This window comes from Hemiscyllium ocellatum, chromosome 1, assembly GCF_020745735.1.
Source record: "Hemiscyllium ocellatum isolate sHemOce1 chromosome 1, sHemOce1.pat.X.cur, whole genome shotgun sequence".
In the NCBI taxonomy this organism is placed as follows: Eukaryota; Metazoa; Chordata; class Chondrichthyes; order Orectolobiformes; family Hemiscylliidae; genus Hemiscyllium; species Hemiscyllium ocellatum.
In genome coordinates this window covers 58,907,865-58,924,300 of record NC_083401.1, presented here as the reverse complement: position 1 = coordinate 58,924,300, position 16,436 = coordinate 58,907,865, and the positions used below count along the sequence as shown (strand labels likewise).

Here is a 16,436-nt window from a genome sequence, read left to right as displayed (position 1 = left end):
CTTAGTGCTCTTTATTGATCTTCCAATGACTTGGGATAGACCTTGTATAATGTTCTTCATGGTCCGCAGGAAAATGACATACGCTGATGATACCCCTAAAAGGCAGTCTCGTATATGGGTACAAACCCTTATGGATATTAATTTATGGCATACTTCTGGGAATCCTTGTCCAATCACAATTGTAGATATGCATAGCTCATGTAGAGGACAGTCCTGCCCATCAGTTTTGCCGATAAGTTCGCTATGTGAGGGATTGGATATTTATCCAGCTGCAAAAAGGTCTTTACTGTTTGTTTGATTGAAATCCTGATAAAATGCTCAGAACTCTGAGGAAAGGTCACTGCACGCGAAATGCTAACTCTGATTGCTCTCCACGGATGCTACCAGATCTGTTTTTGGTCCAGGAATCCTAGTGCTGTGGGATATAAAATATCCACCAAGACAACCCTCTGGTTCCCTTTTTGAAGTCCTATTTGTCTCCATTAAAACCAATCAGAAATCTGAAGTTTACTGCATCAATGCTTTTGTTTTACATACATTTGTAATATTTAACTTGTAAATCCAAACATTATTCAGAAGGGAGTTGTTCGGTTGTTCAAAAATAAAGAACGCACAGCATTATGGGGAAAAAGCAAGGGAATGGCACTAAGTGAATTGCTCATTTTGAAAACCAAGCAAAGACACAATGACCCAAATCTTCTGCATTGTAACAATTCTGTGATTTTGTGACTCTGTAAAACTGAGGCACTTAGACAAAAGTAAAGCTTTCCACATGGGAAATAGAACATATAAATTAATGACGAAACATTTTCAATGGAAACTTCGGAAATTCTAACACTCAACTCCTATGTGCATATTTTAGTTACTTTTTATGTATCTCATAATATCCAAAATAATAATTATTTTAATTTAGTGACAGCTTGTAAAGCAGCCTCTGGACAACATGAAATCATTATACGCCTGTGAGGCTCATTAGTGACCGGATTCTGCATAAACATCTCATTCCTGTAGAATTACAATTTTAGTCTATAGACCATAAAAACAAATACTTTGAAATCTAGCAGTTGTTATTGTGGTTTGAAAAAAAGTCTTGTTGCTCTAATATAACATGAACGCATGGTTTAATTAAAGGAACATTATTTGCCAAAAAATTTAGTTTCATGTTTTGTAAATTCCAAACCATCCTGCTTTAAAATTTGTGTTTATTTGGTGATGCCTGAGGCTTGCTATGGAACTTTTAAGTGTACAGTATTTAAAGGCAAAAGCGCAGCTTCAGTAATTTGCCATTACACTGAATAAAAGGCTGAAGCAACATTAATCTGTCAGAACCACAATTCCTCAATTCAAAATGGGAAAACAAAAGGCAATAATCAGAAAAATTGAAGACTCATTCAGAATAAGAAATCTTTTGCTCAGACAATGTCTTGCTGAATGTTTAGGAACATTAATTCTTGTGGTAAGTATTTCATTTTGATATTTATATGTTACAACTATAAAATACTTTGCAAATGATCTATAAATTGTACGCACACTATTATTTGATGCTATTTGCCACAAAGTAAAATTAATGTAGAAGCAACTTTGAATTGAGAAGTGAATTTTAATGTGGGAGAGCTTTTCTTTTCGAATGCGCCATAGCAAGTTTTTGCTTTTACAAATGAGTGAAGCAGATTTAAATAAGGAAAATAAGACAAATGATTAATATTTTGTTAGGGTTTGGTATTATTTTATGTTACCATCACTTTCTTAATTCTCCAGATTATTAACAATTTCTTCTTACAAATCATATAAAATGTGATTTCAGCTTTTGTACTCTAAGGACTGAAAAAACTTATGTTTTGCTAAGATATGGAGTAGAGGAGGAGAGTTAATTGCTTTAAAGTGCCTAATCAGTTAAATTTGAAAGAACATTTTATTGAACTGTGGTGGAAAGGTACAAGGTAATCAGAGCATGGATCACAGGCTTTGAATAGCATTTATCACATATCTGATTCTGTGTGTGTATGGAGCATTCCATCTCAATTGTTTGAAAAAGGAATTATTAACCAAAGAAATTAATTAACTTGTTGAAAATAATATCACCAAGTCATGACCTCCTCTTAAAACCCTGCAACTTCTCAGAATATATTCCATCTCGTTAAACCCATCTGGAATACATTTCATTAAAATAAGATGAAGGATCGTAGAATATTATCAGACACCTAAATTCTTCAGAATTTATGGCTTAGGTTTACTTATAGTTTGTAAAATTTGCAGATTGTACAAAACTTGAAAGTATTGTGAACTGAATAGGATATTTATAGACTTCAGGAGGATTTAATAGGATGGTGGAATGGGCAGACATATAGAAAATAAAATTGATTGCAGAGAAGTCTGAAGTGATACATTTTGGAAGGAAGAATGTGGACTGGCAGTATAAAATAAAGGGTGCACCTCTAAAGGGGCATGGGAGCAGAGGACTTTGGGATACATGTGCATAAATCATTAGAAGTGGCAGGGTAAGTTGTGAAAATGATTAACAAAAGGGATATGGGATCCTGGGCTTTATAAATTGAAGCATGAAGTATAAAAGCTGGGAAGTTATGTCGAACCTTTATAAAACCACGGCTTGTCCACAGTTTTGTTTGCAATTCGTTCATGGGATGAAGGTGTCATTAGCTAGTTCAGCATTTATTGCTCATCCAAGAGTGCAGTTAAGAGTCAATCACATTGCTGTGGGTGTGGAGTCACATATAGTCTAGACTAGGTCAAGACTGCAGCTTTCTTCTCTAAAGGACATGAGTAAACCAGATGGAGTTTTCCAACAATCGACAATGGATTCACGGTCATCATTAGATTCATCATTTCAGATTTTTATTAAATTTAACATCCACCATCAGCTGTAGTGGTATCTGAATCTTGATCCCCAGTGCATTGGATGACATGGCAGCTTAGTGGTTAGCACTGCTGCCTCACAGCGCCAGGCACCTGGGTTCACCTCCAACCTCAGGTAACTATCTGTGTGGAGTTTCCACATTCTCCCTATGTTGGTGTGGGCTTCCTCTGGGTACTCTGGTTTCCTAGCATAGTCCAAAGATGTGCCGATTAGGTGGATTGACCATGCTGAATTCCCATAGTGTCCACGGATGTGCAGGTTATGTCCTGTCATGGGAAATGTAGGGATAGGGTGGTCTTGGAGGGATGCTCTTTACAGGGTCAGTGTGGATTTGATTGGCCAAATGGCCTGTTTCAAATTGTAGGGATTCTATGATTACCTGGGTATCTGGATTAACAGAGCATTATGTTTAGTTCTGGGCATCACACTTTAAGAAGAATACGAGGGAGTATGCAGCAAAATTTTCTGAGAATGTTTTCTGGGATCCTCATCACTGACATCAATCAGGACTTCAGATAGATTTCAGAAGGCAATGGAGGGTGTTTGTTTCTGCTGAGAGCAGGCAAGGTTGAGAGGAGGTCTGATAGAGGTATTCAAAATCATGAGGGATCTGAATATAGTAGACAGGGAGGAACTGTCCCTTTTGGTCAGGATTGAGAAGTGGTAGGCACCGATATAAGGTATAAAAAGTGATCTGAGGATAGACCTCTGTGCACCAGGTGGTTAAAAGCTGGAAGGGAACCATGAGCCCTTTAAATTCTTTGCTAGAGAAACCAAAGCTCATCCCACTAATCCCTGTTACCTCATACAGCTCTAAACAGTCCATTAATTCAGTTATTTGTCCAATTTTCCCTTAAAAATATTCAACGAGTTCTGTTTCAAGCACTTTATGTGACTAAGCATTCCGAACCCAAATAATATTCAGTGTAATTTCTTCAAGCCTCTCTCCCCATCTCTGAATGTTTTCAAGTTCACTCCTAATCACTGACCCTCCAAATTGAAGACAAAACTGTTCCATCGAACCCATTCATTATTTTAAAAACCTTTATTAATACTCTTTGCCTTATCCACTCAAGTAGGAACAATTCCAGCATTATTTATGTGAAACTTTTGTTCAGTGGATTCCAAATAGATGTCATGACCCAAGATGTAGTGGTTATGCATTGACTTTACAAAGTCTGAGTTTGATGGTCTGTATGTCAATTATTGCAGATTAAGGCAATGAAGCTCTAGGAGTGTTGCTGTTCGGCTTCTGTGTGCATCTATGGTGCACTGCGCTCAAACAATGGCATAGTGTAAGGTAAACTATATCACTAATATACAGTATTCAATCCATATAGCCATTAATGTGCATTATATCAGGTAATTCAAACTGGATGCCACAGCTATTCCCAAAGCTTCAAAACTGGAGGATAAATGAATGAAGTAAGGGAATGAAGTCCATTTATTACACTCAGTGAAGCAATGTTGGGGCAGTTGCTGCCAGAGAATGTGCAAAGAAAGGTTTCAGCAGGTGAAGTATACACTGCTAGCAAAGTAAATGTAAGAGCATACATGGTGAAAGAGAAGGCAAAAATACTGCATGTTCACACACTCATATTACATGATAACTGGTGTGTTTGGAGGCATAGCCTTTCAATCTCCTGAGAAAAAAACATCACTGCAATGCATGATTTTTCTGTTCATGAATGATTGGAAATTGATATTGAGTACATTTATGATTTTCCTGGATGTGTTATCAATAGGAGCAGAGCTGTGGAATCTCTTATTCCAACATGCCTTCTATATCCAGAAAGAAAACAGACAGTAAAATGTGTAAATTATGGTGCAGGTTCAGATTTTGCATGAGAAAATAATATAACATTGATTTCTTTGAAGAGTGGAGGCAATAAATACATTGAGAAACCAAGCAGCCTGTACAATTTTTAAGGTTTCTGTGAAGGAGTCTGCAATCTGCATCTGTACAGTGTTCTTGAAAGTTTGACTGAATTGTAGGCTACTACAGAAAGTTCGGCCATTCTGGATTTCTTATGGTGAAGTCTCCACCCAAACCATGGCCAAGAGCCTACTCTCAACTGTAGCACTGTTAATGGATAATATGACTGAAGCTCCAGAGATTGTGGACTCTAAGCAGTTTGCAATTTTTGCACTTGGAACATTTTGAACAAGGTAACGTAAACCTTCAAAAGCCTCACTACTGTCAATGGGCACATTAATATCACGTCAGATGATAAAAAGATAGAGTTTAGGAAGTGTCTTCCAGGAAGAAAATGAGGTAATCAGCATTACAGGGAAATTACAGAACATAAAGCCTAGGTTGCTGAAAGCATCACCATCAGTGGGAATATTCAAAAGGTTGGAATTAGATGAACATGTGTACATTGAATGGTTGTTGGACTGGAGGATATCACAACAAAAGGAAGGAGTATTGTCTCGAAGGGATTTGATAATAAGAATGAAAATTTATACGTTTGGGGCAGAGCTGAAAATAATGGCTTCAGTCATTAGAAAGGGGTCAAGGAAAAGGTTTAGGTACACTAGGGGTAAAAAGTCTCAACTCTTACATTCTAATCATTTATCCTGGAATGTGTGGCAGTGCCAGAGCATATCTAATGAACTGTCTGTTTGACATAGAGATGTGGGGCTCTGATCAAAGACAATTGTCTCTTCTAGCCCAGGACAATGCTACACATAGGTTTTGCTGATCTCTTTGGTGGCTTTTGGCATGTTAATTTATAGATCAATGACCAATCCTTAAGAGATAGCAGGAATGGGTATCCTTTAGGATGTGGGACAGAGTCACCTAGGCAGCTGCAAAGGATGCAATCTTCAGTATTCTTCATGGCAAACAGCTGCTGTGAAATAATAAAAGTCATTGAAATTCAGAGGCTCAAATTCAAAAGCACTATAATCACTCAGGTAAAGGTAAAAGTGCCATGGTCTTGATTAAATAGAGATGATTGGTGGAAGTTTAACCAAAGGGTCACCACAGCTCAGGCAAGGAGAGAGTTTGAGAAGGAGAATTCTTTTCCCAGTGCAGGAATTGAACACACACTGTTGGCATCACTCTGCATCGCAAACCAGCCATCCAAACAACTGTGTTAACTGGCCCCCATTAATCACACAGGTCGAACCTAGAAAAAAAGACAGGGCTAGAAGTGCCAATTCACACATGGTATCATGTATACACCCATTGTATGGGTTTTCATTAAAGTTGGTTTTTCATTGAGATCATTGCACGTTAACATTGTTTCTTAGCATTGATTGAAAATATTTTCTTTAGGGGTCATGAAATTGTTATTGTTATATGTAGAGAGTAGGATTTGTGGGTGATTGTGTACAAATGGTGGGATAGAGTTAATGCAGTGGCCAGATGTGTAGTAGTTGAGAGATGATGGCACAAATGTTTATTGTAACATGTAATGGGTTGTCCTCTACAGGATGAAAAATCGCTCGTATTGTTCTCCTTCTCGAATTCCTTGCTGTCGTTGGAAACTCTGTTATGGTTTCTCAGTGAGGAGACCTCTAGAGAAGGCAAGGTTGCAACATGAAGCATCCTATTATAATCCTTGAAACCAGAACTGGATTAATTATTACTTAATTCAAATAGACCAGAACAACAGCTATTGTTTAAGATAGTTTTGAACTGGGGCACACAACATAACTCAGGAATGGCTGCCTTTTAAAGATTTTAGTTGCCACTTGATCAAATTCAGACATTAGTGTGGTGAGTTACAGGTCAAAAAAGGTCACAGAATGTTGGAAATGCTCAGCAGGTCAGCCGGAACATGAAAGGTTAGAGGGTACCAATATTAATATTTTCTTCCTTCTATTAATACCTCTGGAATGTATAATACATTGGCTCTGATATGACATATATACCTAGTCATCTTTTAACAGTACTGATATCATAAAGCATACCTGAAATCCATGATTTGGATCAATTCACTTTCTTGCAAGACAGAGGTACAAAAATAGAAATAAAAATGTGAAACAAAGGTTAAAAAATGACAAATATGAATGTATTTATTTTTCCATTTTCTTTTGCTTACAGTTGTTTGGGTGTGGAGCACTGGCACAAGTTACCCTCAGCAGGGGTACACATGGACAGTTTTTGACTGTCAATTTTGCTTTTGGATTTGCAGTAATGCTCGGTGTACTAATAGCTGGCCAAGTGTCAGGTACATCTGCATCAACATCTTTCTCTTTTTCTATGTATATATGTTATTATGATCACAGATGGTATCGTTACTGGCCAAGTCAAATCCAAGACTGAAATCCAGCTTGATATTTTGTTCTTAGATCTTAATGAAGTGGTCTTTCAGTGAAACATTTATTGCTGCACTTTTGGGTTTAACAATAAAAGTTAAAGTTAGAAGTTTATTATAGAAATGAAGTTTAAAATAGAATGAAGCCAACCATTTACATACAATGTAAGTTTAAATATTTAGAAACAAATGGTAAAATACAATCCCATTGATCCAAATAGCACTCTTTTACAATAGTTACACTGGAGAGAATTTCCTTAATTTAGCTGTGACTTCAATGTCCAGTCTTGAGAATCTATTAACCTCTTCCTTCAATATTCACTCAAGTGGGTTTAGAACTCAGGATTTCCCTACACATGTTCTGGAACTTTCAAACTAAACTGTTCATACGAGGTAACCTATTCCTCAACAGTTCTAAAGAAACCTTCCTTCTTCGGGAGCAACTGTATTGCACACCTATCTTTAGCCACAACCTCTGCTAACTGAAACTGAGAAAAATGGGTGTTTCTCCTAAGCTAAAACAAACAAAAAACACAATTCCAGATCTTTCCATGCACAACTGTTTATTCTGTTCACTTGTAAATTTCACCCAATGAAACACAACATGATTACTCTTCAAGAAGTCTCTTTTCTACAGTATTTTAAAAGAAATCACCATGGCTACAGAAATAAGCAAGTTAATCATATGTATAGACCAAAGCCACATTTTCATTTTGTGTAGTTTAAGATCCAAACACTAAAATAAATTATATATATAATATATATATATACACACACACACACACCATACAACTGATAATCACAATATCAGTAGTTATAAACAAAATAAACAAAAGACCTTTAAAAATACCACACATTTAATTACAGATATAGTAACATTTTATAAAAAAAATTGTTGGAGCTCAGGAAAACTGTTACCACAGGCTTAGTGACTGTAACAATTAGCATTACTCCTTGGATCTGCTCTTAAGCTGCCACTTCAGCTTCACTGGAATTTCTGCTGCATTTAATGTTGCAGGAACAGTTAAGAGGAAATTCACAGCTTTTTGCTAGGCCTATATCAAGTTAGTCAATGCTGTGAAATCACACTATCTGATGAAATGTCCTTTCAAATAGACAATAGGTGCAGGGGTAGGCCATTCTGCCCTTCGAGTCTGCACAACCATTCAATATGATCATGGCAGATCATCCTTTATCAGTATCCCGTTCCTGCCTTATCTCCATAATCCTTGATTCCACAATCTTTGAAAGCTCTATCCAACTCTTTCTTAAATGAATCCAGAGACTGGGCCTCCGCTGCCCTCTGTGGCAGAGCATTCCACACAGCCACCACTCTCTGGGTGAAGAAGTTTCTCCTCATCTCTGTTTACCCCGTATTTTTAAGCTGTGTCCTCTGGTTCGGCACTCACCCATCAGGGGAAACATGTTTCCTGCCTCCAGAATGTCTAATCCTTTAATAATCTTATATGTCTCAATCAGATCATCTCTCAGTCTTCTAAACTCAAGGGTATACAAGCCCAGTCACTCCAATCTTTCAGTGTAAGGAAGTCCCGCCATTCCAGTAAAGCAATTTCAGATGAATTTATGCAACAGGCTCAATAGTAGTTTTGCATAGTTCAAGATTGAAGCACAGACATTAATTTATCCCTTGTGATGATTTTATTCCTTGTATAGGTGCTCACCTGAACCCTGCTGTGACCTTTGCTATGTGCTTACTTGCTCGTGAACCTTGGATAAAATTTCCCCTTTATTCTCTGGCACAAATACTAGGTGGCTTCCTTGGATCTGGTATCATTTTTGGTTTGTATTTTGGTAAGTAACAAAGGTATCCTTTTTTTAGTCAACTTGTTGCGTCAAAGCAACTTTCCTCCCAAGAAGAACTAAATGAAAACAGAAAATGCTAGAACCACTCAGTACATCAGGGAGTTTCTGTACAGAGAGTCAACTTTCAGGTTAGTCACATTCACTCATACTTCCAATTAAACCTGTTGGACTATAACCTGGTGTTGTGTGATTTTTCACTCATACAGATGTTTGTTAAAAGTTTTTATGTAATAGATTTATTACAAAAATAGCAATGCTTGAATTTATTGGTGATTAAGATATAAAACTCCTCTACCATCTGGAAGAAATCTTTAACCTTTCTTCAAAGGTTTTCTGGCTAATTTGGAAATCACTTCAATTTAGGCAGTAAACTGTTTCAATCCCAGATATATTTTCACAACTGATCACAAGACTAATAAATTCAATCAAGATATCAAATTTAAAGAAAAATGCAGCTGAGATCAACATGATTTTTTAATGACATGTATGGGTGATCTTCATATATCAGCCAAGAGGCAACTGGTGGGGTATCTGCTCTACTCACTAGATGCAATCTACAGGAACTCTTATAAATTAAGGTGGTCAGGACTCATTTGTATCACACCTCTAACACATTCTATAGAGACATTTCCCATTTGGGAGAACAGAAAAGCTAATGGAATAATGATCAGAAGAAATGGGAACACCACTGCCTTCAAGTTCCCTTCCAGAGCATTACACGCTGGCCCAGCTGGTGATGTCAACATCCGAGTGTACAAAAAAAAGGAAAGATTGTCTTATAATTTATTATCAGCCATTTTATACCATCATACCGGATTGTTAGAAGGGTCTACTATATGTGATTCATCCAGTCCAAGTAAGCAAGGGTGGGACAAGTATAAAAGACAGCCTGGAGCTCCGTGGAGGGCCAGTTCATATAATGGATCTTCCAGCAGCAGGTGGCATCAGTGAGGGAGAGCACCATGCAGAGCAGCTTCAATAGTCATATAGGAACCTCCAGCAGGTACTGATGGTGAGTAAGGGCACTGAGAATGGCAGTTGGGTCAGTCTAATGATCGCTGTCTGAAGGAAAGGCTATCTTTGGGGAAAGAACGTCTCATGGGGTGAAGGATCAGACAGACCATCAAGTTCCTCAACTGATGTAAATTATCCTTGTTCAATCTTTATTTTGCTTTATATTTATAATGACTTGATGCAAGTGAAATAAAGCATCCTGCTTCATTATATTTGGGCTGTGTCTCCAGTCTGGCACAGTCAGCAGTATTAAACAGCACAGGCAACAAATCAGGGATGACAAGGTTGAAAGGACGTCTTCAAGGGTGAGGCAGGTAGTGGAGGAGTTGAAATTGGAAATGTCTGTAAGGGAGTTTGGGATTATAGACACTTGGGCATCAATGGAGGAAATTAAGCCTTTAGACCAAACCCAGGCAGAAGCTCCCCATATTCCCTTGACACTATTGAGGAAGGAATCGTAGAAACCCTACAGTACAAGTGGAGGCCATTTGGGCCATTGAGTCTGCATCAACCCGCTGAAAAACATCCAACAACCCCAACCCAACACCCTCTAGTCATAATCCTGAATTTACAATTTAACCAACTAGCCAGCACAACCCTGAATACTATGGGGCAATTTAGAAGGTGATACTCCTGGTCAGGTATTCCACTTGTGGGGTTCTGAGGTATGGCACTGACACTCATGAGTCACCAATGGAATAGTTTAATTGATACTATGCTAGGCTCGTCCTGCACAAGTCTGGCATCAGTAATAGTATTTGGCAAGAAAACTCTTAATTGAGTTCCACCATCTCCTACACCTTGGACAAGCCGGGACAATGACTGAATAGAGACATCAGTTGGTTCATGGTTGTGAGAAAATCTATTCTCCTGTAAATTAGCAGGACCTCTGAGTCACAGTCTGACACTGGAGTAGTTGCTTATTTCAGGATGATTCATGACCTGTTCAACAAGTGTCAAATGGTCAGCTGGATCACATTGCTTTTGCAGCAGCCTCTAATTGTCACTGGTTGCACTGGAGTACTCTCAGATCCTAGCTTAAGAAGTGAGCAAAGACAGATATCACAAATGCCCTCATTAGTTCCTGCACTGGCAACTACAGTGAGCATATAGTGATTGTTTGCTATGCAGTTGCATGATTAGCAGGTTCCTTTGCATCACCACAACTAGAATATTCAGGTCCACATTAGTGATTTCATTCTGTTCTTGCGTCACCGATCTGCGAAAATGGTCAGGGTTAGGGTGGTATCCTACATTAGCTCAAATGGATCTTCTCAGGCCCTAATCTGCACTTGCACCCTCGAAATATGTAAAGCCTTCCACCTTATGTGTTGTAACCACTTTGGGCAGTGGTAAGAGAATCCTTAAGACAGAGATAATGGTCTCACCAAACAAAAGAAAAATCAAAAGAACTGCAGATGCTGGAAATCAGAAACAAAACCTGAAAATTCTGGATCTCGCAGCAACTGTGGAGAGAAATCAGAATTCATAATTCAGGTCCAGTGACTTGTCTTCAAAAATGGTCTCACCCCAGAGTCATATTTAATGTGAGAAGATATATGTGTTATACCTCATTGGAAGTCAAGCTTGCAATTCCCAGAGTCTCATAAAAGTTAAATAAATTTCTGGAAGTATGCAAAGTCTCCAATTGATCTCACTGATACTTACCTTAACAGAAAACATGGACCAGGTTCTGTACTTAACAAGAGCTATTATTTATAACAAATCAATAGATTCTAACCACAGGTAAACAACTATCGATATTTAGCTGTACTAGTTAAATCTCTCACCCACATCTAACTTCTGCGTCCTGCCACACCCACACTAACAGGCACAGACAGAGAAAAGAAGTATGGAGCAACAATAGCACCAATCCTCAGGATTTTTTGGAGCCATTTCTTTGCTTTCAAAAGTCCTTTTGTTTTCTGAGCATTTGAAAGTTACTTTCAATTCTTCACAGAAGGCACAGAGCATCTAGTTCACAAATTATAATTTGGTTAAAAGCAACAGCGTTGAGAGTGTGGTGCTGGAAAAGCATAGCTGGTCAGGCAGCATCTAAGGAGCAGGAGAATCGATGTTTCGGGCATAAGCCCTTCAACAGGAATGAGGCTTGTGGCCCAAGGGTGCTGAGAGATAAATGGGAGTGAGAGGGGAAAGTTGTCCGTGACATACTTCTGCTCCTTGGATGCTGCCTGACCTACTGTGCTTTTCCAGCACCACACGCTCGATTCTGATATCCACATCTGCAGTCCTCACTTTCTCCTCTTAAAAGCAATAGCCTACAGTAAGTAGTCGGAGAAAACAAATGGCTTTCTTTAGCTTCAGATATTTTTTGAGAGAGAGAGAGAGGGCCACCACCATCCCTTTCAGACTCCGAGGGCTTTTCACCGCTCACGCCCACAAGCTGTTTAGCAACCCAGGAACCAGTCTGAGAGATGTTCTCAAGTTGACCATGTATGGTGTCCACAGCTTGGTTAAAATTGCACCAATCAATCAGCAATGTATTTCTCACCAGATTTCACTCTACATTCTTGGTGCTGGCCCATCTGCAAACAGCTTTCACCACCACTTAAAACAAGCAGCTGTGTAAACACCACATGCAATGGGTTTCAATAATTTATTTTTAAAAGTGCAGCAATTCTTTCCACAATCCTTGGTTTTAAAACAATCCTTTTTGTGTGTTAGTCCACAATCAAAAATACCCAAAATAAAATATTGTTTCATGTGACAAAGTGAAATTAAAAACACTTTTGATTCTTTAGTATGGAAAATGAAATCTCTTTGAGAGAAAAAGGCCCAGGAAAGATATTACACAAGATATTTAATGCATGGGATTCTTAGTGTTCATTTGAAGGTATTTTCAATAAGATTCTACAAGCGACAAGCAGGTTTTGAAATCATCCAACTTCCTCTTTATCTCTACATCATTTATGTTATCTCCCTCAACAACTGAAGTTATTTGTGCGATAATAAAGAAAAATTAACAGAGAAGATACCCTCTGTAGATTGGAGTGCAGGAAGCCACCAGACCTGTCAAGGCCATAGAACCATAATTGGGGAGCCCGATGGTCTGTTTGATGAACGCTAAATTTCAGCCGTGTTTGAGCAGGAGTTCTGAAAAGGGTTATGCGCCACGCATACAATGGAAAACTCTTATGCCAACCAGATTTTCTACAGCTGTTCCTTGGGTGTGGGGTAATTTGGGAAATGGAGCTAATTATAAATGTCACAGCATCAGCATGGACAGTGAGAACAGGTCCGCAATGTAAGTTGTTAGTATCACAGGCTGGTTGCTCATTCATTTGTGATCCATGAGCGTGATGTGAGGGACCCTGTAAGCCAACATGGCTGACTGAGTCCTTGGACCAGTGTGACCTTTCAATCTTTGTGAACTCCAGAGTCTTCTTATTGCCCTTGTTGAGTATTACCAAACTGACCCTCACTATAATTAGATCTGAGAACGTTTGATCCTTGGAGAACTATAAATAAGGAATCAAAATAGTTTGATTTTAATTAATTTTGCAACAACATTGTGGTCAGGTATAATGTTGAAAGTATTAATGAGCATTTCACCTTTGATACTTTATAAATTTTCATTAAGGTGCCACATAGTAAACTCATTATTAAACTCAAAACATAGAGTCAGAGAACATGAAACAGAATGCATAGTAAGGTGGACCAGCATGGACCAATTGGGTCAAATGGCCTATTTTCATGCTGTACATTTCTTCATGGTTATTTTTAATCTGTATTGACAATAAACACTAATCCTTCGAAAATGATTATGTACAATAAGACATTTAGTAATAAGACATTTTTGGAAAAGTATTATTTTGTAAATAATTTTGAGATTGTGTGATCAGTTTTTTATTAATTGCCATGTATTCTTAGAATTTTGGTTCTGCACTTTGTTTACAATGACAAGCATTTTCATATTTTTAATTAAAACCGAATTTTGCTCAATGGTAGAAAAAGCTTATTTTATGCAACAAGGCAGGAGACAGAATCCATTAATAGCTATTTATTGATTATGTTATTCCAGATGCCATGTGGGACTTCAGTGGTCAAAATAAACTGTTGGTATATGGCCCCAATGCAACTGCTGGCATATTTGCTACTTACCCATCTGCACACTTAACTCCACTCAATGGCTTTTTTGATCAGGTAATTTAGGAAAGTGTGGTAACTTATAAAACTGGACAATACGGATTATTTTATCGAAAAACCCAAAAACTTAAATGTTGTTAAAAAAAGACAGAAGCAGTTGAAACTTTCTTTTCTTGTACTTATCAATGCTAGAATGCAAGAAACAGACTTAATAAAAGGGGAAATCAATTTATACAGCAGGAGAAGCGGGTGCTACTTTTGGTAATGGTTAAGTGGCAATTTTAATGAATTTCGAGAAAAACTGCTAAATAGGAACATTTATTTTTGATGGTTAGTGTATGCTGAAGATGAATTTGCTATTGGTGGCAATACCATCAACTTTTATATGTCTGAATTTGATTTTCCTTTTTCCAAATGCAGCTGATTGGAACGAGTGCTCTGATAGTTTGCATCCTTGCTATTGTGGATAAGTACAATAGCCCAGTGCCAAAGGGTGTGGAGGCATTTACCATTGGCTTTACAGTACTGGTCATTGGCTTGTCAATGGGTTTCAACTCTGGGTATGCTGTGAACCCTGCCAGAGACTTGGGACCTCGTTTGTTTACGGCATTAGCTGGCTGGGGAGTTGAAGTTTTCATGTATGTCATTTATATTTTTTCAGATGGTTTGCTTGTCTTTCATTAATTTTTATTATCAGTTAAATTTTAGGTTCTAAGATTAACACAAGTTATTTTAACTATGGACCCATTAATAGAATAGAACCCCTACAGTGGGAAAGCAGGCCATTCAGCCTATCGAGTCCACACCTCCAAAGAATATTCCACCCAGATCCCTCCTCCACCCTGTCCTTGTAACCTTGCTTTTCCTATGGCTAATCGACCTAGCCTGCACAACTCTGAACATTATAGGCAATTTAGATTAGATTAGATTCCCTACAGTGTGGAAACAGGCCCTTTGGCCCAACCAGTCCATGATGACCCTTGGAAGAGCAACCCACCCAGACCAATTCCCCTACGTTCACCCCTGACTAATGCACCCAACACTACGGGCAATTTAGCATGGCCAATCCACCTAAACTGTATATCACTGGACTGTGGGAGAAAACAGGAACACTTGTCCTACCATAATAAATGGTGAAACTTAAAGGGGTACTGAAGAAGAAAATAAGCAATGATTACATATGCATCATTAGGGATAGAATTGTTAATCACGTGGGTCCATTAAGGAGAGTCAACGCGGATTTCTAAAAGGTAAATTATGTTCCACTAACTTGCTGGAGTTTTTTTGAAGTATTAACTGAGGGTTAATGTTACAGAGAGGGTTAAGGAAGGTTGCTATAGCTTACATGGAGTTCCAAAGTGTTTTTGGTAGGAACTTGTGAGCAAAGTTAGAGCTAGTGGAATGAAATGGACAGCACCAATTAGTCAAGTGATAGCAATCAAGGAGTAATGGTTATTTTTGGGTTGAATGATGATTGATAATAAAAGTCCCCAGGGGATGGTGTTGTGACCCTTACTTTTTCTGAAGCACATTCATAATCTAAACTTGATGTACATCAGCCATATAAATCATTTTCTGAATTTGTCAAGCTATTAGATGTGCTATTTTGGAATTTAGTTTATAAATTGTAGGGTGAGGGTGTGTAGAATGTAGAGTGCCATTAGCTATATGATCTCTGTAGTAATGTGTTTAATGACATTGCGTGTAATGCTCGCAAGTTTCATTTTGACACTATGTGATTTGGTGCATTAAATATGATGTCTACGTTCAGTTTTGATCATTCTTCTTTCTTCTAATTTCTTCCAGTGCCGGACACTACTGGTTTTGGATCCCAATTTTTGCCCCCCTCCTTGGTTCTTTACTGGGCATTCTGATATATCAACTAATGATTGGGATACATCTGGAGCCTGTAAACCACAATTCATCCACGAAAGAAGAAAATGTAAAACTGGCTAATGTGAACTTAAGAGAAAGTTCCTAATGCATTATGGATCATGGTCAGAGATTGTCAACTTAGTATTTGGGATACTCCTTGCATTTTCTCACAATAAATCCCTAAATTTGATGTCAGTAGATCCTGATTTTTACCATTCAAACATTATGCATTTAAAAGTAGAACCAATAAATGTCTATTTGTTTGAATGATTTTTAAAAATTCATTCACAGGATGTAGACATCACTGATTAGGCCAGCATTCATTTCTCATCACTAATTGCCCAGAGGGCAGTTAAAAATCAATCACATTGCTCTAGGTCTGGAGTAACATAGCGGCCAGGCAGGTAAAACCAACAGAATGGGTATTATTGAACCAGATGGATTTTTCCTGACAATTGACATCATTTACCTCT

The 16,436-nt window shown here is 38.1% G+C and overlaps 1 protein-coding gene across 1 annotated transcript; it reads left to right on the top strand.

The window, feature by feature from the left end:
• The first annotated feature begins 1,348 nt into the window (after nucleotides 1-1,348).
• On the top strand, nucleotides 1,349-16,080 carry LOC132818516 (aquaporin-3-like). The gene is made up of 6 exons (XM_060829580.1): nucleotides 1,349-1,456; nucleotides 6,930-7,056; nucleotides 8,818-8,955; nucleotides 14,024-14,145; nucleotides 14,509-14,726; nucleotides 15,895-16,080. The coding sequence occupies exons 1-6, from the start codon at nucleotides 1,349-1,351 to the stop codon at nucleotides 16,067-16,069; spliced, it is 888 nt and encodes a 295-aa protein (XP_060685563.1). The 3' UTR covers nucleotides 16,070-16,080.
• The last annotated feature ends 356 nt before the right edge of the window (nucleotides 16,081-16,436 follow it).

What these genes read in the sequence shown, in the direction of transcription:
- LOC132818516 (XM_060829580.1), top strand. Translation starts at nt 1,349, where the DNA reads ATGGGAAAACAAAAGGCAATAATCAGAAAAATTGAAGACTCATTCAGA. An exon ending in CATTTTTGGTTTGTATTTTG is followed by an intron (nt 8,956 to 14,023) that starts GTAAGTAACAAA and finishes ATGTTATTCCAG; the next exon opens with ATGCCATGTGGGACTTCAGT. An exon ending in TGGGGAGTTGAAGTTTTCAT is followed by an intron (nt 14,727 to 15,894) that starts GTATGTCATTTA and finishes AATTTCTTCCAG; the next exon opens with TGCCGGACACTACTGGTTTT.